Source organism: Pleurodeles waltl, chromosome 8 (genome assembly GCF_031143425.1).
Source record: "Pleurodeles waltl isolate 20211129_DDA chromosome 8, aPleWal1.hap1.20221129, whole genome shotgun sequence".
NCBI lineage: Eukaryota > Metazoa > Chordata > Amphibia > Caudata > Salamandridae > Pleurodeles > Pleurodeles waltl.
The window spans coordinates 35,194,959-35,221,837 of record NC_090447.1 but is presented as its reverse complement, the minus strand read 5'-3'; the positions used below and the strand labels follow the sequence as shown (position 1 = coordinate 35,221,837).

At 43.5% G+C, this 26,879-nt stretch overlaps 1 protein-coding gene across 1 annotated transcript in view; it reads left to right on the top strand.

The window, feature by feature from the left end:
- Positions 1–5,096: 5,096 nt before the first annotated feature.
- LOC138249358 (olfactory receptor 56A4-like) overlaps positions 5,097–26,879 on the top strand; it is a 67,850-nt gene continuing 46,067 nt past the window's right edge. The window contains exon 1 of the mRNA XM_069203316.1: positions 5,097–5,196. Coding sequence (XP_069059417.1) covers positions 5,097–5,196 — 100 coding nt within the window. The remainder of the gene's footprint in view (positions 5,197–26,879) is intronic.

Sequence of the window (26,879 nt, the reverse complement as noted above, 5' to 3'; positions counted from 1 at the left end):
TTGATGAGATGTGTAATGTTAACACGAGTGGGCTATTGCCCTGTGGCAGATGTGCCCTTACCATCATTGTCAATGTGTCTCTCTGACTCCTGACAGATCCCTTACTCCCTTAGCCATGTTGTCACCTTCCCACAGGTCATATAAGTACTGTGCAGGCTCATTGCATGACTGACATGCCCACAGTGCAGAGAGTGTGTTGATTCATGGGAGGTCAGAATATGTGGCTCAGTAACTTGGCCACATAGTGAAAACTGGACAATACATGCCTTTGTTTGTCTGATGCCATTTCCATAGGAGGGACACATATGTCTAAAAGAGTGTTCTGTGATACAGGTACATAGCATATAACCCCACCCCCTAAAGTGGCATGACTCTGAATTTGTCACTGCATGCTCCACAAAGGGACTGGCTAGACACTTTCTGTACCAACAATGCTAGCCCCTCCATTGTAACCAATGTGTGTTGTATGACTTCGTACTCTTCCAGTGGCGTATAGGAAATGTATGCCAAAAGTAAGTCATTCTCACAGAGTGTGTATGTGGAGGTTCATTTACCACCAAGTTGTGAAGTGCCTCATGGTGGCTCACATCTCTCCCAGGTTGCTAGAGCATGTCCCTAAATATGTCAGTAAACCTGCCTAGTCATGGTAGGGCCTTAGCAGGGTGCTGAGTTGTCCTTCAGATTGGCAAATGTATCTCTGTAGTCATGGCCCTGTACTTACTGGCTTATATATTCCACATTTGGGGAGTAAAGATAAAATGGGGAAGACCAAGCTTGATGTTTTTTACATGTATGTGACTATCATTTGTGATGGTACAGGTGTACATCATCTCTTGATATGTATTTTGCATCCATGCAGCTCAACACAGATTATTTCTGCCTGTCACATTGCCAAGTTAATGGGTGAGAGTCTGACAGCTCCCCCTGACATTTAGGGTTGGGCCATGTGCCACAAATTAGATGAGAGATTCTTTTTGTTGACACATCATGTGTTTTATACTGAGGTGCCTTGGCCTATTGTGCCAGGGACCTAGGATTGCACTGGGTGGAAATCTCAAACCACTAGCTTTGACATGACCACCAATGGTTATGTACATTTATCATTCATTTACTGTTTGCTGTTGTAGTGTGTGTATTTTCTATGCAAAAGACCACTCCTTCTCAGTGTTCCCGGCCAAAGTTAAGTAGGTGATGGATCACTGTCCTCTGCCATCTTTCTGTATAAATGTGTATGTTGGCATCTTCCACCCAGAAGCTTCTTTTCATCAGTTTCCGATGGGTTATGGTGCCTTTCCACAGTCTGTAAAGTGAAGGTGTCCAACATACATGTGATTGGGCTTACATTTTAGTTTGTTTTTAGCTATGGACCACTACTTTAATTGGTAACCGTGGACTGTCCATTTTTATGAATTATGTGCCATCAGTGTTGCCAAAATTCATGTTCCTACATTTCAGCATGTGTTCCTTTCCCTTCAGTATACATATGTGAGCTGCAGTTTCATGCATGGTCATACAATATTAATGGGATGAATACTTTATTCCCACACATATATTTATACATGGCAACCTGTATGTGAAATAAGGCATTTACAATGGGACTACATATCATGTGCCACGTACAGTATTGTTTCACCATTGTCTAATTACTGACACATACACTCAAGTGTCTTAGCATGTAATTTGGCATGTACAACTGCAGTAGCAATGAGGTACATGACAGGTAGGTCTAGAGTTAAGAGCCACAATGTGAGTATCTATTCCCTTGATGTGGCATCATGTTGATGAGTGCACTGCACATGTGTCACGATTAAGGTTTGTGTCCTGACTGCTGGCATGCATTATGAAGCAACTTGCAACTATATTTCAGTCACATGTGTTTAGGTACTGGCATTCATCCACAGGCAGTCATCAGGGTTGGCATGAGCAAAATGGGGATAGTGATGTGGCTTCCCACTGGGCAACCTGTTGAGGCCCTTCTATAAGTCCTTGCATCTTCTGTGTCTCACCAACATGCCAAGAACGAATGGCTGCTACTGAAGAACTCAAAGCATGTCATTGTAAGGGGTGCTGGACAACAGTGGTGATCACCATGTGGCTTGCTGATTCATTGTGTTGTGTTTTTAGTGGGATCTCTCCCTAAAATTTTGCACATGATGTCTACAGTTTTCAATTCCATTTTCATGTGTGGACTATCTAAGCAACTTCAATGATACCCCGTTGACTCTATTGGGATAGATGTAACTTGTTGAAGTGTGCATAGTGTAGCTGCTCAAGGTGTGACATGATTATTTCCTGTCACCTTCTCCAGGCTATTGTACTTTTGTCATCAACATTGCGGAATTTGGGAGCATCATTTCTTTCTGTTAGGTTCTTATGTATGTGACACATGGATCTGTGCATGCCTTTGTGTGGGAAATGTGGGAATACATTTGACAATAGCCTATTATTGTGTGACAACAGGTAACTAAAGTCTGTTCCATGAGAAAAACCTTGTGGATGAAGATGTCTCCCACTACTTCAATAGTTACAGTGATTTCACAACTTCAGGCATGCAATTGTGGTTTTCATAGCTCCTGATTTTCCCGTGGTAATCTGTTAACATTTAAGATAGTATGCATGCCTATGGAACGGTACATATATGGGCCACTTAGGTATAGTTTTTTTGCTGGGGCCTACTTGACACCATGGTAATGTTTGCTAACTAGAGCTGTTGTTCAAGTGTGTTCTTGGACATGTGATTACCTTATTTCTGTTTGTCTTTGCAACACCTACACCAGCAAGTGGAAGAGATGAGGCCGAGCCAAGTGGGGAAACATCTGACCACTGGTGACCCAACTGCAGCAAACAAACCCATTCATGGTGCAATAGCAGGCCTACAGGGATCTTTTCAGGCCCCTGCCTCCATACTGACGGCAGCCAGTCTCCCCTCACCCTCCGTCCCCCCTCCAACTCACTCTTCCCAGTCCAAATCTCCCCTTCCCCTACCTACCCAAAGCACACAAACAGATCGGCAGACATCTACCTCCAGAGACAAAAGGAGTCCACTCAAACACAAGCAGCACAAAACACACCGGTACGCACACTAACAACATCCACCCACAGACACAGCAACACTCACAACTTCCCAGGACATCCCCATCACCCCAGCATCACAAACAAGACATCAAGCACTGAGGCCCTTACGGGTGAGTATATATACCCTGATTTTATTTGAAGCATACCTAGAGACACCACCACAACAGTCTCTGACACAGCCACCACACCCATGCTACCTGCAGACACCAACCCAGCAGACATCTACCACAAGCACCACACCAACAGACATACATACATCCACCACATCCACAATACCTGCAGTCACCACCTCAACAGACATCCACTGACCACGGTACCCCCAGTACCCCCACCCCACAAGCCCAAAACACATAAATACCCTCACTCACTCACCCAACGGACACCCACCACACACATGCATACCTCCCATAAGCACACACTCATGACATCAACACCGATAACAGCCTACTGCAAACCGCCTTGAACCTTTTTTTGTAATTGACCTTTGCCCTGTTTCTTCCACCCCGTTCCAAACCCAAGAGACCCCCACCCAGCTCCTAGCTTGTCCCTTCTACCTCCAAGGCCTCTCCTGCCCCCCGCAAGCACCCATACCTCTCCCACCACCAAAAAGAAGCCCACCCCTCCCAAGAAAATGCCCACCTCTCCAAAGAAGACCAACCCTCACAAACCCAACCCCTCCTTCCCAAACCCGACCCTCCCAGCCCCCTTAGAAAATCCCTGAGGTGCCTGCTTGCCCCATTGATGCCCCTTCCTTTGGAGGTTCCATGGCAGTTGGGAGTCAAGTTTGGCACAGCACTGTGCTATTTTTGCACTATGAATATGGACTGGTCAATGATCTTTGGATTTTCACTGTTCATGGTTAATAAACCCAAATTTTTGTTTTTTTGTTTTTTGGGGTATACATATGTCCTGCAATCCCTTTTCTACCTTAATGTTGTTCCTAAGTGACTTGTGTTGTGTGGCTACAGTTGTGTGTGTTTGAAACCTGCTTGCTGCTCTATTAGCTGTTGTTTGCAATATGTGACTTTGTGGGCAATGCTGTTGTCCCCCAAGAGAAGTATATATGTTGAGTGTATGGACATATGTATGTAAATGCAACAGTGATGTAATGGCAATGTCTGGTGTTTGTTACAGTGAGTATTTCATCTTGTGTTGTCCATTGTGTGCATGTATGCATTGATCTGATGTGTGTCAGTTTGAGTTTTGTTATTGCAGACATGGAGTGTGTTCAGTTGTGCTAGCTTTGGTTGTAGTTGCCTGTGCATTTGTCTATTTCGCTGTGTGTCCTATGCAGTTGAAGTTGTCTGTGCTTTGTTGAGTTGCACTTACAGATTTTGTAGATGGGAATGTCACTTGGGTCTAGTACTCTTTGTCCCTGACACACATGTATGGCACTTTCCTGTGCACATGTTGTTTTAGGGGTGTATGCAAAGTGATATGTGTCCCAGTGCAGCCTCCTGCCCTGGGTGTTCCTTGAGCCCCAACCCTATTGTGTAGGTATTGGGTGGATATTGCCATTTGTCTATTTGTCTCTCTTTGTATTGTGTATGCCATTGTCCTTCCATTGTGCTGTGATGTGTGTGTCTGTTGCAGGGTTGTTTGATGGTGGTGTTGTTTGTGTTTGATGCCACATTGATACATATGTGTGTTGTATGTGACGACAGTCCCTGGCTTGCGTGGAATTTGAGTGTGTGAGTTGTATTTGTATGTGTGATGTTTGTATGTTGTTGGTGATGTGTCAGAGTATGTTGAGCAGCCTTCATTGTCGTTGTGCCTGAGATGTGTGACCATGTGCTTTTGTGTTGTGTTGCCATGCAGTGTGAGTGAGCTACCTAAAGGGGGTGTATTGTGAGTGTGGATGTGTCGATCATGGTCTCTGGTTCTGATGCAGGACACAATGCCAAGTGTATTTGGTGCCCGTAGCCCCCCACCCCATGATGTAGCTGACGGCGCTACAATCTGTTACTGTTATCAACATGAATTTCACAGGTAGCTGTGTGTACTTGTGGACAGTGGTGTCCATGACGGCTGTGATTTGGGTCTCCTTTGATGACCAGCCGCAGCGGCAGGATGTGTGTGATGAGTTCCATGATGGCTCTGGTTGTGTAAAGCTGCCTAGAGGTCAGTGACTCCATTTACACTGTCCGTTTCTGCATTCTGAGACATGGTGGTTGGCCCGCCATGGACATATTGGCCATTTGCAACCTCATAATGTGTCCGGTGGAAACACTGTCTCCTCCGGCCTGTTTGTGCTGCCTCGTGACTGTGGTGGTCTGTGCTGCTTGGTGGTGCAGGTGGAACTGCGGCAGTGTTTGCTCCATTGGCTAACATGACTCGTAATACGCGGTCCGACCACCATCCTGACAGTATTTGGACCCTCATCACTGTCATGGTGGTTGTAGGACCCCCAAACTTGTTATGAGGCCCTAAGTTTGATTATTTGTTGCTTTTTAATAGAGCTTCTGGGTCTTTTATGATTGGCATATTTTAGCTACTTTTTTTGTGGTATTATTGCATGGTGCTGAAATTAAGGTCATTTTTTTTGTTCGTTAATCCTGTATCTTGCTAAACAATTATTTTCTGAAAGTGTCTCTACATGGATTTTGTATGCCTGTGTGGCCCATATACATCCTTCTATGGTAATATCTGATTAGTTGAGGCGTATGAATGGTGATGGCAAACGGTTTTATTTAGAAAACGTTAATTCATTGGTGGCAGAACTGTTAAATTGACCAGCGGTAAAGATGATTGTGGATAAATGTAACAATATATTCAAATTAAATTATGCTACACTTTACGTGTGTATGTTACACGCCATTTAACGCATTTAAAGAACTAGTGAGTTGTCCACAACTACATATTTGTAGTTCAGATGTTGAGACAAATTTAGAATCAACATCCATATTAAAATCGCAAAAATGATGGGAATTTATTTTTCTGATGTTCATTAGACCAGTGTGAAATTTCTGTAGCAGGTTTTTTGAGTCTCAGAGGGCAATGGTCATCCGCACACACAGTGTAAGTAAATAAGTAAACGGATGTGTTTGAGGTATTTTCTAGCACGTTTCCAATTGTAAACTGTTCAAGAGAGTCATGAGGGACAATGGGAGGATGTGGTCCTGAGGGGAAATGCCAATTGCATTTAAAGCATGGTGTTCGATTAGAGACAATGATAAGAAATCATATTTAGATGATGCTCTTTTCCTACAGGAGCACAAAAGAATGTATAAAGCTGGAACATGGAAAAGGTTTATGGATTACACGGAACAGGTCCCTGCTTCAGGGGGAGAGTGATCCATTTGTCTTGGTGGAGTCTGGGTAAGTACCTGGATGCAGGCTCAGGTGCATTGGAATATAGGCTTTACAGTAAAGAGAACACTTAGGACCGGATTCACAAAGGTATACTTAAACTTTTGTGTAACTTTACGATTGTTTATGGGAGTTACAAGTAGTATCTTTACGAGTGAGGAGTCTGCACATAAAAATGCCAGAAGTTTACGATTGTTTTCTACTTGCAAAGGAAGTTACGAGTGAGGAGTCTCTGCACTTAAAAGATAGGAAGTTTACGATTGTTTGCTACTCACAAAGCAAGTCATGAGTTGTATCTTTATGAGTGAGGAATCTCTGCATGTAAAAAGATAGGAAGTTTATGATTGCTACTCACAAAGGGCCTTACAAGTAGTATCTTTATGAGTGAGGAGCCTCCGCACATAAAACTTTACCTTTGTGAATCAGGCCTTTATTGTCAACAAAACAGTAGGACTGGGCAGGGGGAGAAAAAATCATAGAATGAAGGATGAGTGAGTAGGAATCTTGGTACATGTAAGCATGCAGCAAGATGTAAATACAACATACAGCTATTCATATAGTGTAAGTTAACTTTTGTACATAAATACAAAGCAATAGAGCTCTGTAATGAAGAGGAATGTGTAAGGAAAGTAGCTGACTTTGGTACATAAGGACATCATTAGATGGATATTTCTAGAAGGATTTCTATCCTTTGATTTCTGGATAAGTGTTGATAAGAGACTCTGTTCAGAGGTGGTCTCAGAATGATAGCTTGATTTGATAACATGCTGCAGCCATTGAAAATGGCATTGAAGGGGCCATTTTTCTCATGAGACGCCCATTATTTTCCTTTCAATTGAATTATTACTGTCAGATGAATAAATAAGCTCCATTACTGACTCGAGCTTCCTCAATTTTCTGAGTGTTGTCTATTTTGTTTCCATCCGATGATGACACCTTAAGAACCCTACTGGTGTTGAAACATCAATTTACCAAACAAAGTTGGTCTGCAAGCTAAAAAAAAAAGTAAGTTGAGAAACGTTTAGCTACTATCTGCAACTAATGCATGAAGATTTTATTGTAATACATGACATTTATAAGAGCTTTGCGACATGCTTGCACCACACAAACTTAAAGCAGAATTTTGAAGCCATACAAAGCCACTTGGCTTCAAAAATCTGGAATAATGCAACACAGTGCATATCGCTGTGTTGCAATACTCTGCACAAAGTAGGTATTCCATGGGTGTTCTGTGGATGATCCCACACAGCTCCTATGATTTTAATGCATTTCCAGAATTACCAAACCGGGTAAACCTAGGAATGTGCTAAAAAGATACACCTCCCAAAGAGAAGCGTAACAAGGAAAATATCTTTATTTCTTCTTGCTTTTTACTCTGCAGCACACACAGAAATAGGAAATAAACTCTCTAGTGCCCTTCCGGCACAAAATCAACCCTTCCTACAACACAGGAATGCTTGCACCATGGTTCAAGTGTGTCTACTCTGGAGCTAGGCTGCCAAATTTCTCCACCACGAGGGAAAAGAACGGGAATGTGCATTACTGGATAAATACGGAGCACTCCTGCTCTTTCTCTGTGACGCACAGGCTGCGTTGCCCTGTACAACAAAATCCATACATATGTCCTTTTGTTTCTCCACCAGTTCTGGTCATGATTATCACTTGAGCACTGCGCCATCACCTATTCATGTGTTATTTCAACTCTTATTTGTCATTCCTAATCATATATACATGATTTTTGTTGAGCCTTTCAATATGTTATTGGATTATAAGTGCAGTTACCGTCTGGCAGATGTTCAGAACGACTCATGTGGCCCCTAATCAAAAGTAACATATAGTAATCCTGCAGGAACCACTGTTCTTAGTTCTAGCTTGAAGGCATAGGTCTTCAATTCCATCCTCCAATGAAGAAGTGAGACGTTTGGATACCAGATCTTCGGAGTGCAGCGAGAAGAGCCAAGCTCATGCCTAGGCCACTGCAACAGGATGCTGAGATACACGTTGTCAGATTCAGCTGTTTGTTTTTTTAAAGCAACAAATGTTACAAAAACGCCAACCATTTTTTCTTAAAATTTCAATAAATTATGCTTTGAAAGGTCTGGTAAATGATTATACTAGTTAGTAAGAATAGGCTTATAAACCTTCTTTGAAAAATGTGACTAATTGAAGGGACCTTTTTTCAGCTTTTTCCCAAATACATCTATTTATTTGAGCCTACTGCCCCTTCCGAAAACGCATTTACCACCTCTTGACACTACCATATTTCACATTTAGGAGACAAGAAAACGGTTGTATGATGGAACCACGCATGAGGCAACCACGCATGCCTGAACAACGCGGTCGGAACAACGACCGTGTTGTTTCCACGCATGCCTTTACCACGCATGCCTCTATGATTTTTTTTTGTAAAGGCATGTCTAGTAAAGGCGTGTAGGAGTGTTGCGTAGGCTCTCATTATTCTAATGAGACTACTGGATTTTGAGCAGCAAGATCATCCACGGTGTGGGAGACTGAGTCTGACCCACTGCCGGTGACAACCGCCTCTCCAAATCCAGGTTTTGCTCCGGTTAACTAGCAGTGCCTCGTCTCCATCACGGGATAGAGATGATTGGGCAGCCGAGCGCATGACATGTTATACTTCCCAGGGAAGTCGTGGTCACTCAGGTTGCATCCGGTTCTCTCATTCACAATTCAGTCTCATATATAAATGACGATAAAAGCAGTATACATTTTTAAAACTGGTTTAAGAAAACAATTGCATTTTAGATAGCAAAGCGTGAGCTGCAATACCCAGAACGACACAACATGACAATATTAAAATGGTGACTAGAAGAGTGAAGCACAAGAATTACGCTATCATATTGTCACTATTATTTGTGGACTATTTCCTATCTAGGTCATAATCTGAGCACAGCATGTTAAGCTCTAACTCTGCCTTTCATTTTCCCCTGGGAGGAAATCGACCCTCATACCTGAGCAAAGGCCTGTAGTCTGCGTTAGCATCAGCAGCGAAGCATTAAGCATACAGTCGTGGTTCCCTGGCTGGAATCTCCCTCTTGACTTGTAATGGGACTAGGAAGTGTTTTTATAACAAAACAGCTAATGTTTTGAGAAAATGTCCCTACATAAGGATGTGTATTTTCTACGAATGTTGGAGACTAAACTTCTACCACGTACCAAACTGTAGCCTTGACTGAAGCACAAAGTGATCAAGAATGTCGTGTTTGAGAACACAGTGCTGGACTAAGCAAAACAGTTAGATAAATGAAAATAATACAAGACTGTAAAACTGGTTATTGTAAGAATAATAATGCAAAGCTGAATAAAATATATCTAGGTGAAAGTGCACAGCGGCCTAGTGTGTTAAACTAACGTGCATAGAGATATAACTAAAATGGCTCCACAACAGGAGAGTACCATCTTTCTTGGCATGTTACCCCCAATTTCTACCTGTATGTCAGTATGTTTTGCCTGTCTCACTGGGATCCTGCTGGTCAGGACCCTAATTCTCATAGTTTGTGGCCTAATGTGTGTGTTATCAGTAGTGCTTAACTGTGTCACTGACGTTCTGCTAACCAGAACTTCAGTGCTTATGCTCTCTCTGCTTCCAAATTGGTCACTATGGTTTAGTGACTTCATTTACCAATTCCAATTGGCACTCTGGACCCCCCCCCTTATAAGTCCCTAGTACATGGTACCAAGGTACCCAGGGCATTGGGGTTCCAGGAGATCCTTATGGGCTGCAGCATTTCTTTTGCCACCCATGAGGAGCTCAGACAAACCCTTTCACAGGAATGCCACTGCAGCCTGCGTGAAATAGTGCACACACTATTTCACAGCCATTTTCACTGCACTTAAGTAACTTATAAGTCACCTATATGTCTAACCTTCATATACTGAAGGCTATGTGCAAAGTTACTAAGTGTGAGGGCACCCTTGCACTAGCAAAGTTGCCTCCATGCTGTCCAGGGCCAAATTCCCGGACTTCGTGAGTGCGGGGACATCATTACACATGTGCACTACATATAGGTCAATACCTATATGTAGCTTCACAATGGTAACTCAGAATATGGCCATGTAAGGTGTCTAATATCATGGCCATGTAAGGTGTCTAATATCAATTCCAAATCTGGTATTAAGGGCCCAATCCCATGCATCCTGGGGGCTCCACCATGGACCCCAGTACTGCCAAACCAGCTCTCTGAGGCTTGCAATGCAGCTACAGCTGCTGCCACCTCACAGACAGGGTTCTGCCCTCCTGGGGCCTGGGCAGCTCAGTCCCAGGAAGGCAGAACAAAGCATTTCCTTTGGGAGGAGGGTGTCACACCCTCTCCCTTTGGAAACAGGTATTACAGGTTTGGGTGGGGTAGCCTCCCAGATCCTCTGGAAATGCTTTGAAGGGTACAGTTGGTGCCCTCCTTGCATAAGCCAGTCTACACCAGTTCAGGGACCCCGAGTCCCTGCTCTGGCAAAAAACTGGACAAAGGAAAGGGGAGTGACCACTCCCCTGTCCATCACCACCCAAGGGGTGGTTCCAAGAGCTCCTCCAGTGTGTCCCTGGCATTAGCCATCTTGTTTTCCAAGGATTGGGGACATATTGGAGATCTCTGAGTGGCCAGTGCCAGCAGGTGACATCGGAGACCCCTCCTGATAGGTGCATACCTGGTTAGGTAGCCAATCCCTCTCTCAGGGATATTTAGGGTCTCTCCTGTGGGTTCCTCTTCTGATTTTGGCTTGCAAGTTTCCATCAGGAATCCTCTGCAACTCCTGCTTCATCCTCTGACCTCAGATCAACCACAGACTGCTCCAGGAACTGCTGTAACTGCAACAAAGTGTCCAGAAAGGCTACTGCGACTCTGCAACTTCAGCTCCAGCCAGCAACTGCAATAGTTTCCACGGTGTGCCTGCTCTGGGGACTCCCTTTCTTCACCCTGCACCAGAAGGACTGAAGAAATCTCCTGTGGAGTGACGGAGTCACTTCCCTGCTCCAGCAGGCACCTTCTGAGTCACTTCCCTGCTACAGCAGGCACCTTCTAAGACAACAACCGGTTCTCTGGGACTCCTCTCCTGACGACGAGTGTGCTCCCTGAAACACAGGTGGTGGACCCCTTCGACACAGACTGTCTTAAGGTCCAGCTGCGGTAAGAGCTTGCCTTCCCCGTTTGCAACACTACCCCTCTGCACCGCGTCATCTTCACCTCCTGAGGTCTCTGTGCACTATTTGCAAGAATCCTTTGTTCACAGCCTGGCCCAGGTCCCTAGCACTCTATCCTGCGACGCTCAACTTGCTGAGTTGTTCTCCAGCGGCCTTTGACCTTCTTTTGTAGTGCTGCAGCAACCGCAATTTGCACCTTCTTTGTGCCGGTGTCCTGGGACCTCAGAGGGTGCTGCCTGGTCATCTGTGGGTTCCCTACAGTGTTGGGAGCCCCCTCTGCCTCCTCAGTCCGAGTTGAGGCCCCCAGGTCCCTACTGGGTCCAGGCAGCACCATTTTGATGCAATCCGCAACATTGCTTGAACCAAGGCTGGTTGGACGAATCCAGTGCTGCAACTCGCCTGCATCCAACATCTCCAACTGGGACATCCTTTGCATCATGCAGGAACCCGCGGCCATCTTCTTTGGTGCTCTGCAGACTTCCAACCAGAGAATCTTCTTTTGCACCATATTCTAGGTTGGCAGGGGCTCCTGTCCTTCCTGGAATCTTCTGTGACATCTGGACTTTGTCTCCTCTCTTCACAGGTCTTCAGGTCCAGGAGTCCAGCATTTGTTGCTTGCAGTCTTGCTTGGTTCTTGCAATAACTCTAATCACGACTTGTAGTATGTCCTAAGGAGACTTGCAGTACTTTACTCCTACTTTCCTGGGCTCTGGGGTGGGGTATTTTACTTACCTTTTGTGTTTTCTTACACTCCCAGTGATCCTCTACACACTACACTTGCCTAGGGGGGAATTTGTGATTCGCATTCCACTTTCTTAGTATATGGTTTGTGTTGCCCCTAGGCCTATTTCTTCCTATTGCATTCTATGCTATTTTCTATTGCTTGCACTATCCTATGACTATTTACTTACCTGATTTTGGTGTCTAGTGTATATATTGTGTATAATGCTTACCTCCAGAAGGAGTATTGCCTCTATGATATTTTTGGCCTTGTGTCACTAAAAAAACCTAAAGTACCTTTATTTTTGGTAACACTGAGTATTGTCTTTCATTGTGTATAAGTACTGTGTAACTATAGTGGTGTTGCAGGAGCTTTGCATGTCTCCTAATTCAGCCTAAGCTGCTCTGCTACTGCTACCTCTATCAGCCTAAGCTGCTAGAACACTACTGCATTTCACTAATAGGGGATAACTGGACCTGGTATAAGGTTTAAGTACCCAAGGTATCCACTACAAGCCAGGCCAGCCTCCTACAAGGTGTGTGGAAACGACATACATGTTTGTCGCATGCCACACCGCACCCTAAAAAACAGAACTCCCCCACCCTTTAAATCCTCCCTGATACCCCCATCCCACCCTGAGCCCTAAAACCAACCCCCAGCTCCCAAAAATAAAACAACCCAACCCCTAAAAACAAAATTACCCCGACCCCCCACCCCTAAAAACAGAAGTACCCCAACCCCGACCTTTCATAAAACTACCCCAATACCCCTCACCCACCCTGAGCCCTAAAACTGATCCCCACCCCAAAAATAAAACTACCCAACCCCTAACAACAAAATGACCCCGACCCCCCACCCTCACCCACACCCCTAAAAATCCGACCCCCAGCCTGCCCTGAATACAACATTACCCCAACCCCCACCCCATCCCTAAAAACCCAAATAAATACAAAGTACCCCAACCCTCCACCCCTAAAAACCCACCATGCCCTAAATACACTATTACCCCGACCCCCACACCTAATAACCCGCTCCCTACCTGCCCTAAATGCAAAATTACCCCAACCCCCCAAAAACCCAACCCCGCCTGCCCTGAATCCAAAATTACCCCCACCCACGCCTCTAAAATCCCGACCCCCACACCTGTACTGAATACAAAATTACCCCAACCCTCCCCACGCCCCTAAAAACCTGACCCCCCAACCACCCTAAATACAAATTACCCCAACCCACACCACTAAAAACCCACCTCCGCCCTAAATACAAAATTACCCCAAACCCCCGCCCCTAATAACCCGACCCCCCAACCCACCCTAAACACAAATTACCCTGACCCCCACCCCTAAACACCCACCGTAAAAACTTAATTACCCCAACCCCCCAAATACAAAATTACACCAAACCCCGCCCCTAAAAACCTGACCCCCCCACCCAACCTAAATACAAAATTTCCCCGACCCCACGCCTAAAATCCCAACCCCCCTGCCCCCAAATACAAAATTACCCGACCCCCCACTCCACCCCTAAAAACGAAATAACCCTGACCCCCCCACCCTAAAAATGATAGTACTGACCCACCCGCCCCTTCCCCGTAGAAAAAATTAAATAACTTAACCAACCCAACCCCTTCACCCCCACCCCACCCCTAAAAACTACCCCCAACCCTGCCCCAGCCCCACTTACCTGACCGCGTCCTCTCCCGATGGATTTTCCTTTTTCTGTGCCTTAACCATGCATGTGCGTTGTTCAGCACAGGCGTGGTTAAGGCAGAGAGAAAGGCCTGTGTTCCGGGTCTTTCCCCAAGAAAACAGCAAAACGTTTTGGTTTCTCAAATATTCTTTGGCAGCACTGAAGCAATATTTGTATTTTAAAGCATATTTTACTCAGACAATTGTTGAGCCCTAGGGGCATATTTAAAAGCCCCTAGCGTCTCTTTGTGGCACATTAGTGTCTTTTTTATGCTAATGTGGCGTTAAGGAGAAATTCTTGCCGCGCCATATTTACAAAGTGGTGCCATGCATGCATTGTGCTACTTTGTAACCCATTGTGCCTATAATGCCTTGTGCTAGGTTTAATGTATGCAAGTGGGGCGATCAGGCACTAGAAGGCTCGCAAAAATGACGCAGTGAAATTTCCGAGATTTTACTGCACCATTTTTGGTGTCATTTTTAATGCCTGCTGAACGCAGGTATTAAAATGATGCTCCCATTGTAACCTACGGGCCTCCTTGCACTTTGTTGCACTAGCGTCAAAATATTTGACGCTAATGTAGCAAAGCGCCACAATAGCATAAAAAATTCTGACGCTGTACGCTTAAAGAACGCCATGGCGCACTGTTTCATAAATACGCACTACCATGGTGTTGTTAGGTGCCGGTAAGGGGTCTTATCCCTTAAAGGGCTTGATGTACCAAGGGGTCTTCCCTTTGTGTGGCCATGGAGAAATGTGTTAATACATGAGGGCTATGGGGAGCATTACCAGTGCTAGTTTGAAGCAAGTCTGCCCCCGTTTTAAGCTGACTATTGTCTGAAATATTCGAAGAACTTGACCAACTTTTGCCCCTTAGGAAGTGGTAACTGGTTTGCTGTCAATGGGACTATGAAGGAAAGTGCTCTTTTGACTGGAAATATAACTGCATTTGTTGACAACTCTAAAGTAATAACGCAATTGCACAATAATATAACACAAAGTAGAATAACAACACAACAAGTACACAGGGTGCAACAAATTTGTGAAAACAAAACGCAACACAACACCTGCAGCACAACACAAAAATAAAACACAATGAAATAATGCAGCAGCTCAAACACCACCGGTCACCCCTTCCGCAATAAAATGCAACATGACAAATCTGCAAAGCCTTTCTGGGCACACTTTGTCAGCCCCTCTAATCTACATCCACAACACGGGGGTAAAATATGTATGAATGTCACACTGCCTTGTTTACCACCAAACAGATGTGTGGTTCTAAAAATTCTGGACCCATGTAATTTACTTTTCCACAGCAGTACGATTTTAGTATCAAAAGACCGATAATGACTAGTACACTAAGCATGAGCATTTTCGCTCAATTCCAGCAGCGTTTTCACCTCGAAATCGCCATTTTCGTCCTGCACTCGTGGCTCCCATTTTATACACAGCAGCCATTTTTAAAAGTTGCCCTCACATAGGCTTATAATACAGTCAGATTTGATTCCAAGGACACGTACACCTTGATTGACTTTTCTCTGACCTGGGCAAGCTGGAACCATTGCCTCAGGCCAAACCTGTTTGGTCAGTCCCTCTCCCAGTGGCCGAATCAGATAGCATCAAGGCACACCAGGCCATAAAACCCTTATTATCGCTCACACACCCTGCCTAACTTGCTCACACCTGCACCTGCTCTTTTCTTCTTCTTACTTTACGAGGGGGAGGTGCCCGTTTTTATTAGGGGTCCACACTTATCTGATGTAAAATACTAGGCCTTGCCGGGTAATTTATTATGGGTTGGATGACATGAAATATGAGGTTTCATCATGACACTGTTTTTTCCTTTGTAGTGAAAACATGTGAATGACCAACCAAAATGTCAAGAATGTTTGCCTGAAGCTTAAAAAACTGTATATAAGGAAACCTGACTTTGCATTGAAACACAGTCTCCTGAGAACATACAAATCGTGCTGTTGTACTTCTAGGACACTTGTCAATTGGTTGCAGCCAATAAATTCGATCTTTGACTTCACCTAGAAGACTCTGAGTTTCTGTAGTCTGAATCAGGAAAGTACCCGAGGTCTTAGGGTGTACCCTGGCACCGCTGGGTTACCGGATCAGTACCGGTTCTGAAAAACCCAGTACCTCAGTTGGCGCCCAAACGAGGGGCGATACCAGCGGTACCGGTCCAAGCCTGAGGTCCGTGGGGAGCTTCGTGTGAAAATTCTGGAGGAAGGCCGCCACTTCATCGACCCCTGCATGTCGACGTGGTCCGAAAGTCTTTGTTGCGAGGTTCCCCGCTTCCCGACGGCTATGAAGGACTGCTGCCCTGGCTATCGCCCTGATTTGGACCCTTGATTTTTGGTAGAGCGAAACGATAAGACGAGTCTTCTGGTGACGTCATTGATATTTTCAGTTAAGTATAAGTGGAGCGTCTCCCAGTCCTTAGTTGGACACTTGGTTTGGTCCTTAGTTGGACACTTGGTTTGGTCCTTAGTTGGACATTTGGTTTGGTATCCCTTTGGGATCACTTTGATTTGGAACTTGCAAGTACCAAAGCCGAAGGACTCGTGTATTCACGAGACTATCGTAAACGATAATCCTTTGAAGTTTGAAGCTAGACTAGTGAGCGAAGATGCCTGGTCTTAGCAGACTTGGAAATTTGTTTTGTCTTGGTTGTAAAAGGGACTCCCGGTTGGAGGACTCATGTCCGGTTCCTCCGATTGGAACTCCAACCTATGAACTATATGTGAAGCACGGAGTGGGCCCCATCACTTTTAATAAAGTATGGGTCCGCTATTCTTGGAAATAATTGAGAAAAGTTTTCTTTTTTTTTTCTTGTAAATATGACTTACAACTAGGATCTGCAAACGGTTCTGTAAGTAAATTGAGACGGCGCTATTTATGAAAAATGGCTAAAGCGCGCGGTATTATGTGTACTGAATGTTCTCTGTTTATATCTGAAATGAGCTCAATGTGTGTTTGTGGGTCTTCTTGATGTTTACAGTTTGTTAAGTAAAATGTTGGTTAATTAATATTAAGTAGAAACTTAGAAAAAATCCAGAAATGAACCATGTGATGTGCTAACATAGCTATATGTTGCTCTTTAATTTATAGAATGAGCAATTGTGCACATATACAAAACTGCCGTTAAATGCTTAATAAATTAGAAAACACATTCAATAGATATAAATAGGGCCCCCCCCCAAAAAAAAAACGAAATTATCTATTTTCAATTCAGCCAGCACTTTCCCAGTTAAACATGGGTGGAATTTTGCATAACCTTCCTTTTAAATGAAAGTGGCGCAAAAATGTGACGCATTTCAAGTTAGGCTTATGCGCTTAGGCTTGTGAGTTAATGTATCCCAAATAATAGGCAAGGGATGCAGCTTGCTTTTATATGTGGAATTATCACAAAAAAAAGAATAATTGGGTTTTTATTTTTTTTTAAAGAAAATTATTAATTATGGAAAAATTATTTAAAAAATAAGTGCCTTTCAAAATCGTTTTTTAATATTTATAAAGCTTAATACCTATACTATGACCTCCTAACATTAAAATTTAATTCAAGTTATGTTGCACCACTAAAATGACATTTGTATGTGCAATTTTCCCTTGGCGCAGGAGCAAACAAGCTCATTTCTATAAAGTATAAGTTAATATTTTCAATGGCTGACTCATGGATTGTGTAATAGACATTCTGGTAATGCATATTATGCAAGAAAATTGTAGGATATAGATTTTTTAATGCCTAAAATATCAAAGTCGATTTTGGGCAAAAGCACTGTTTAAACTGCATTTTCTTTCATTCAGAGTACTTTTTAAAGTGTCTCAGGCTTCAGTAAATGCATACATTTAGGTTTGATATATATTTGCAGGTTGTGCCTTCTTATGATTCAATGAGTCAATGTGCCAGTACAAAGGCTTGTTTTAATATCAAGGTTGAAGGTTCTAACTTCAGCTGGGCCTACTGAGACGTTCATTCATTCGAGGTTGATGAAATATGTACCATTGCATGGGATTGCAACAAGCATTTATTCTAACAACTGGTATGTGTGTTATTAAGGTTTGTGAATTATTCACAGTAAATGTAGTTTAATAATCTGGAAATAGAGATGATTTTTTTTTACAGTGGAAATTGTAGGTGCCAAATTAATATGGAGTGTCAGTGTAACAATTTGTACTTTTAGAAAGGTAAAACTAAGGTGGCTTGATGTTGCGAAGTAACTGACAAGAGGGTAACAGTTAAGTAATGGAAATTTATTTTCATGTATTTGGTCCTATCATGAATTGTTCTTGCTGGTCCTGTATGTTAGACGAGAAACAGTAAAGTTATATTTGACAGCAGATTTCCATTGCCTGGTGATCTACTGTCAAAAGGAGGGTAAGGATTTTAAACCTGACAAATTAAACAGGCCCAAATATTGGGTTTTGGGCTGCAGGTTTACAGTGCATAAAGTACATGACATGGTATTGTGTGCCACCGCTTATTCACACATGCTATTGTTTTGTCTATGCTTTTTGTGCTTGATACACAGCAAGTATATCTGATGGCTTGACGTTTTGTGCGTTTTTATTATTTTTTATTTGTTTTTTGCATGTTTGTTGCTGCTTTTGATACTATTAAAAGCTCCCCTGTGTTGTGAGGGGATGGTCATGACGATGCCCATCGCTACGCAACAGTTGGTTGAACTTGTTCTGGTTACTAAATTCCACAGATAATGATATTTCATGCTGTGAACATAAAAGACAACACTTCACCAGTGAATGTCTATTTGGCTATAATGGTATTGAAGGAAAATAAAAAGAGATATACAGGATCAAAGTGTGTCAGCTGCAGTTAGTCACGTTACTGCCCCTTCCCTTAAAGGAACAGGCAGCCCTACATTTATGTATCCTTGATTGGACCTAAGGATGAAATTATAGATCTGTGACTCAAGGTGGCCTAATTTCTATATTACATTAGTTAATGATGTTGTGTTTCCTAAGTAGCATATGGCTTTCGTTCCTTAAAAGAAAACCAGGTTTTCATTTTTTCCTGAAGAAGGAACTGAAACATTAGCTAGGAGTACCGTATATGTTGTAGTCGCCAACGGTAGAGTTAAAATTTGTATAACTTTGGCCTTTGTGTATCACCCGTACTCTCGGTGTTGTGTCACATGCCTGACTATCACCCAAATAATTTTTTTTTGTTCTTCCTATAGATTTTTTCTTTTGTTACTTCCCCTGACCAATGTCGCATCATGCTTAGTTATTGAGATTTTAGCTATGTCCTAGTCCCATTTCTCTTTTTCGAATTCCTTTCACCAGTCAGCCCTTTTATTATTATTGATGTATTGTTCAGGTTCACATTTCCAGACTGCAGTGATATACCAGGGACCCCCATGTTATGTATAATTCCCTTTGGTATGACCAGACTGGTTTTCAAGAATTTGCCTTAGGCCTGCTTCAATGTTTTCCAGCCTGACTGTCAGGGTAGCGATAGACTGGTTAACTGACTCAATATTATAGTAAGACAAGTTTTCCATCTCAATAGGAGATATCTTATGTTTACCTTTTTGAACATGACCAATTTTCAATGTCTATTTTCATTTGGTTTTCGGTTCCCTTCTGTTCCTGCTACTTTAATTTTTGGTGGGATCAGATGTGTCCTAATCATGCAAATATCAGGACCCTCTAGTTCTTGTCTTTTTGTTTGCACATTTGACTATTAGCTTGTGTATTGCATAGTGCACCTGATGCACAGTTTTTAAAGGAAGGTTTCTACATGTCCCTGATAATCGGTATCATGTGATTTCTCTATTGAGATGTTCTAAGGTAAGGAGGAACACCTAGACTTAATCATTGAGGCAAATATGTGTTTACCCCATTAGACAATGCCACTGTGTGAGGAAATCCATTCAGGTAGAATTCTCATGTAGCTATAGATGGCAGAGAATAATGGAGAGAACCCAATTAAAGATGCTAGAGACCCTGTTTTGCCCTTCTGCCTTTGTCTTTGTATTTTATGCCCATGGTGTATGGCGACTCCTTTGAAGATTGCAGACCACCTGCTTGCAGTCCCCTTGTTAAAAACCATGAACTGTTTTTTTTTTACTAAATTGAAGGAAACTAACAACTGTGGCACATTTCCTACGTCACTAGATTCTGCGGGTATCAAGTCATAATAACCTGCAGGACATTGATTTAAGCCTAATTCCCATCAGTGACAGCTACAGATGAAAGACGGACGTCTTGGCCCTACAGTCTCAGCACCCAGAAAGTAGCAAAGCTGGACAGCGATCGCCAGCGCATGGTATCGTACTTGCTCCATCAGACGGCGTTGGACATCACAAAACCAAAGTTTCAGTGTAAAAGAGCTAAAGAGAAGGATTCCTGTTGTTGATGGCAGAGCTGTTTTGAGGTTTCATTTCTCTACCTGTCATGTGCTGGTAACCTCTGACAGTGTGCAATCCCTTGAGCCCCTTGGCCTGAGTTTTGGCCACACACCCCCTTTTCTTTGCTCCAACGGAAGAAGGGCAGTGCACCGGAGATTTCAAGTTTGGAAAAAGGCACTATATTTTGGTGCCCATGAAATGGCAGCTTGAGCGTCCTCTGACACTAAATAATGAGTGTTGGAGTCTGAAAGTGCTGCTGAGCTTGAGCTATTTCCCAATTAATGGTGCTTGGGTCTGCACGAGATGATTTGTGCCCTTGATCAATGAAGAGCACATTGTTTGTAGTATCTGCCACAGAGGAGAGACACTGGTGCATTGCTTTAAGACATTGAGACTTTCGAGTGAGCTGTGGGTGTTTGCCAGGAGGGCACTCCAACTAAGCAGTACTTTTCTCACGAAGAGGCCTGAATTGAGAGGCCCATGCGAAAGAAAACAACAAAAGAGAATTTGATGGACAATAGAAGCCTGCCAGAGAGGCTTTTTGAACGGACTCTGGGCATAGTTGGTTTCACAAGAGGTTTCCGTGTGATTGTATAGACTAGGTGTTAGGAGACTGATTGTTTTGCTGGCATTGTTTTAAAGTACTATTCTGTTTAGTAAAAGCAGAATAAAGTCCATTTTCTGTGGAAAGAGTACCCCCTTTTCACCTTAGAGCATTGATGAGAGTCACCACTATTCCACCTGAACATACAAAAATTACTGAAATGCAGAGGAGCCCTAAAAATGTTACTAGATAATTTTAGGATTTGCTTTTTGGTTAGGGTTGTGAAAAATTATTATTTCATAGTGGTCACTACTTTCTCCCGTTGTTTATATGTTCTTAATAACGTGTTTTCTAGTGTCTTTTAAACATGACGTTGTCATTTATGGGTAGGATTGTTTTTCTCTACTCAATTGACTTCTGAACCCACTTCCCAACCTATGTCTTTTCCTACTATTGTTTCTTTGCACTCTTTTCACCCTTTTCCTGAACATGAGCAGGTTAGAAGATCAGAATTCGTAAGCAATTCTTTTGTACAGCTTCTGCATCAACACTAGTTAGTAGTGAACATCACTAATTGTTGGGTGTGTCATCTTATGCCACCTACTGCAGATAGAGGTATTCCTTATTTTGTCCTGCCATATGTGGCCTTTTTGTGCAACTTCATGTTCGAAGAGACCTGTCCAGAGAGAGTTACCAAGTACTAGAATTTTGCTCCAGCAACATCTCCATGGCCTTATAAACCTAGACCTGGACTCAGATTAGCATGAGAATAGGTTTATTGCCTATGTAAGGGCAAAAGGAGGGTTTGTGGTTCTAAAAATTCTGGACCCATGTAATTTACTTTGCCACAGCAGTACGATTTTAGTATCAAAAGACCGATAATGACTAGTACACTAAGCATGAGCATTTTCGCTCAATTCCAGCAGCGTTTTCACCTCAAAATCGCCATTTTCGTCCTGCACTCGTGGCTCCCATTTTATACACAGCAGCCATTTTTAAAAGTTGCCCTCACATAGGCTTATAATACAGTCAGATTTGATTCCAAGGACACGTACACCTTGATTGACTTTTCTCTGACCTGGGCAAGCTGGAACCATTGCCTCAGGCCAAACCTGTTTGGTCAGTCCCTCTCCCAGTGGCCGAATCAGATAGCATCAAGGCACACCAGGCCATAAAACCCTTATTATCGCTCACACACCCTGCCTAACTTGCTCACACCTGCACCTGCTCTTTTCTTCTTCTTACTTTACGAGGTGGAGGTGCCCGTTTTTATTAGGGGTCCACACTTATCTGATGTAAAATACTAGGCCTTGCCGGGTAATTTATTATGGGTTGGATGACAAGAAATATGAGGTTTCATCATGACACTGTTTTTTCCTTTGTAGTGAAAACATGTGAATGACCAACCAAAATGTCAAGAATGTTTGCCTGAAGCTTAAAAAACTGTATATAAGGAAACCTGACTTTGCATTAAAACACAGTCTCCTGAGAACATACAAATCGTGCTGTTGTACTTCTAGGACACTTGTCAATTGGTTGCAGCCAATAAATTCGATCTTTGACTTCACCTAGAAGACTCTGAGTTTCTGTAGTCTGAATCAGGAAAGTACCCGAGGTCTTTGGGTGTACCCTGGCACCGCTTGGTTACCGGATCAGTACCGGTTCTGAAAAACCCAGTACCTCAGATGCAACAGAATCAACCAACCTTGTTTTGTGAATCGGGAATGGATGTTAAACCAGTGGACTGCAAGAGTGCTTTACAAAATCACAGCTAAGGAAAATATTGTTAAAATTGCATTGTTGCTCGCACATATTTCAGTTTTGGGCCCTATTGGACAGCCTTTCGAGTACGATGGGTAGGAAGTTGTTCTAGAGGAAGGAGTGCGGGGTTAAACTGGGATGTGAGTGGACTTAAGAGGAAGCTAAGGGCCAGATGTACCAAGAAGGCCTTTTGCGAGTCGGAAATAGCGATTTTTAAGAAATCGCTATTTCTGATTCGCAAAATGCAATGTATCACATTTGCGATTAGGTAATAGCGATTTCTTAAAAATCGCAAATGCTATTATCGAATCACAAATTGCGATACCGGGCCCATTCGCACCTATGGGCCTGTAGGCCCATATCTGCACATTTTTTGCATTTCCAAAATTGCGATTTCTTAACTGGAAATCGCAATTTCGGAAATGCAAATCCCCAGGGTCCTGGGGGCCTAAGGCCCCCTCTGCTGCACCCCAAAATATCTTTTTTACACATGTAAGGTGCACACATGCCAAAAGGGCATGTGTGCTTTACATGTAAATTTTAAAAATGCATTTTAAATGCATTTTTAAAATTTGCACATGGTTACCACCAGGCTCAACCTGGTGGTAAATAACGATTCCTAAATGCCCAATTCGCATTTAGGAATTGCTTCTTACATGTGCTTTAGAAATCGCAAATAAGGAATCCTTATTTACGATTTCTTATATAGAGTCGCAATTTGCAACTCTCTAAACAGGGTCACAATTTTAAATAATCGCTATTTCAGCGATTCCTTAAAATTGCTTTCAGAATGCCTTTAATACATTCTGAAATGGCTTTTTGCAGTCGCAAACGGGCATTCGCACCGTTTGCGAATGCAAAAAGCTTTCATACATCTGGCCCTAAGATCCTCAAAGATGAATGCAAGGATGCTGACAAGTCCCATAACAGAAATCAGGAAGTTACATCTGTATCCCAACATGTGTCCCTAAAATGTTCTAGGGAAAGAAAAAGATTTCTGTTTACAAAGAGATATGTTAAACTTTTTGAAGGAATTGCGATAGCAAAGCATGCTTACTAGGGAAACATTTTTACTAGGAGGTAGTATTAATTTTGGTGATAGGAATAAAGAACTAAAAGGTATATATACTATATGTGTGACCCAAGTCATCGCAAAGCAACTCAAGTCCTTAAATGGTATTTAATGAGCCATGCAAAGCCACCTTGCGTGGCTCTTCATGGTTTAGTAAATCCAAAACAATGCAAGGCAGCGCATATTGCTGCTTTGCGTTTCCTTGCAGCAGGGAGGCGCTCTCTGGTGGAAGTGTGTATGTTCCGACGATTCCACCCACGGTTTTGACATAATCCCAAATTTACTACAGTCAGCAAACCTGTGATTGCGCCAGAATGTTGCACCTCTATGACTGAGGCATTCTGCAGCACACATAGAAAGAGGAAATTGCCTCAAAGGATTGATTTTGTGCTGGGAGGTGGCCCTACAATGGCACTAAGTTGTCCCAAGTGCTCAGCAGTAGAAGACAGAAGAAATACACCTTACCTAAGTAGATTTGGTGCATCTCTGCAGTTTCCCTTTCACACAGTGTAGCACAGCAAGTAGTCTTGCCTAGTTGTGTTACATGATCTACTGGCAAAAGTTCCCCATCATGTATAGTTATATAAAGTGCATGATACTCTAATTATGAAACCGGGTGATAAAATCTAAGACAAATGGCATCTGAGAATAATGAAATCTGAGACGAATGAAGGGACAATGTTGTTAGAAATCTCTGCTTATTTTGAAACAGAGAACACCAGCAACAGTGTATAACAACTGAATATACATACAAAATATAAATACAAAGTCATCCAGGTCACGGTCAGAGTCTGGGTGACCTAGGCCCCCATTTACAGGAATTTGCTATAGGACAGAACAGCAAGTCACCTTGCAGTGCAGCCCTATACCATAGTGAAAGGGCCGGAATGCACTGTGTTTATGCAATATGGTGCATTCCTGTCCTTTCCCCCTGCACTGGCACCATTTTGGCAGCTTAGCGCAAATGTGGACACCCTTGCACCATGGTGCAAGGGTGCCTATGTGTCGGCATGTTTGATTTTGTGCTGGAAGGGGCACCTTCCTGCATGAAAACAATCCTGAGAGTCGGGTTCCTCTTTCTATGCGTGCTAGCACACATGGAAAGAGGAAAAACAAGGAAAAATAAATAATTTTTCTACTAGTTACACCTCACCTGGGGAGACGTAAAGTTTTAGCACATCCACAGGTTTGCATGGTTTTGGAAATCTGTGGAAGCACCAACCTCCATGGGTGTTTCATGGGAACACCCACTGCAATGTCCATGTGTAGGAGGCTGGCCTGGCTTATAGTGGGTACCTGATGGTACTTACACCGTGTGCCAGGTCCAGTTATCCTTTATTAGTAGATTAGTAGCTTTCTAGCATCTTAGGCTGATAGAAGTAGCTATAGCAGAGCGGCTTAGGCTAAACTAGGAGACATGCAAAGCTCCTACTGTACCACTTATATAATATAGGTACTATATCACAATACTCAGGGTTACTAAAAATAAAGGTACTTTACTTTAGTGACAATGAGCCAAAAATATCTCAGAGGATATACTCCCATAGGAGGTAAGTAAAATACACACAATATACACACAAACCAAAATCAGGTAAGTTAAACAGTCAGAAAGTAGTGCAAACATTGTAGAATACAATAGGATGCAATAGGCCTGGGGGCAACACAAACCATATACTAAGGAAGTGGTATGCGAACCACAAATGGACCCCTAGGCTAGTGTGGTGTGTAGCGGGTCGCTGGGAGTGTAAGAAAACACTAAGGGTGTCCAAGATACCCCACCCCAAGACCCTGAAAAGTAGGAGTAAAGTGCTACTACTTCCCAACACACTAAACTCATGATAGAGTATTCCGCAAAGACCACAACAGACTGCAAAGCACTGTAGATGGATTCCTGGACCTGAGGACCTGCAAAGGAAGGGGACCAAGTCCAAGAGTAGTGAAAGTGTCTAGGGGGGCTGGAGCTCACTAAACTCCGGATGAAGGTGCAAACTGGCTGCCTCTGGATGGAAGAAGCTGAACATTCTGCAACAACAAAAGGTGCCAGGAACTTCTCCTTTGTGCAGAAGATGTCTCACGGAGTGCTGGAGGATGCAGAGGTGTTTCTTTGGACAAAGACCCAAAACAAGCCTTGCTAGCTGCAAAGGTCGCAGTTGAAGAAAAAGGGTCCTGCCTGGACCTAGGAAGGACCAGGATGTCGCCACTTGGGAGAGGAGACAGAGGGGGCCCCCAGCAACACAGACAGCCCATGCACAAGAAGGCAGCACCCACAGAAGTCCTTGAACACAGGTTCAAGGAGACTGAGCATGGCGATCATCTCAACACTATAAAAGAGGGTCCCACAAAGCCAAAGGTCAACTCAGCAAGTTGAGCAATGCAGGACAGAGTGCTGGGGACCTGTGCTAGGCTGTGAACAAAGGATTCCTTGCAAAAGTACACAGAAGCCCTAGCAGCTGCAGTTCACATGGTGCACAGGATTACTGTCTGGAGAGTGGAGGCAAGGATTTACCTCCTCCAAATTTGGACAGTTGGACCACTGGACAGTCTGGGTCACTTAGGTCCACCACCTGTGCTCCAGGGGCCCCGCTCGTCAGGATGAGAGGGGTCCCAGATTACTTGTGATGCAGAAGTTTGGTGCCTGCTGGAGCAGGGGGAAGATTCTGTCAACCCACGGGAGATTTCTTCATGGCTTCCAGTGCAGGATGAAGGCAGGTAGCCCCCAAAGCATGCACCACCAGGAAACAGTCAAGAAAGACGGCAGAATTAGGTGCTACAATGTTGCTGGTAGTCTTCTTGCTACTTTGTTGCAGTTTTGCAGGCGTCCTGGAGCAGTCAGCGGTCGATCCTTGGCAGAAGTCGAAGAGAGAGGTGCAGAGGAACTCTGGTGAATTCTTGCAAGTCGTTATCTGAGGAAAAGCCCACAGGAGAGACCCTAAATAGCCCTCAGAGGAGGATTGGCCAACTAGTCAGGTAAGCACCTATCAGGAGGGGTCTCTGGCGTCACCTGCTGGCACTGTCCACTCAGAGGCCTCCATTGTACCCTCACATCTCTGGATTCAAGATGGCAGAGGTCTGGAACACACTGGAGGAGCTCTGGGCACCACCCCTGGGGTGGTGATGGACAGGGGAGGGGTCACTCCCCTTTCTTTTGTCCAGTTTCATGCCAGATCAGGGACTGG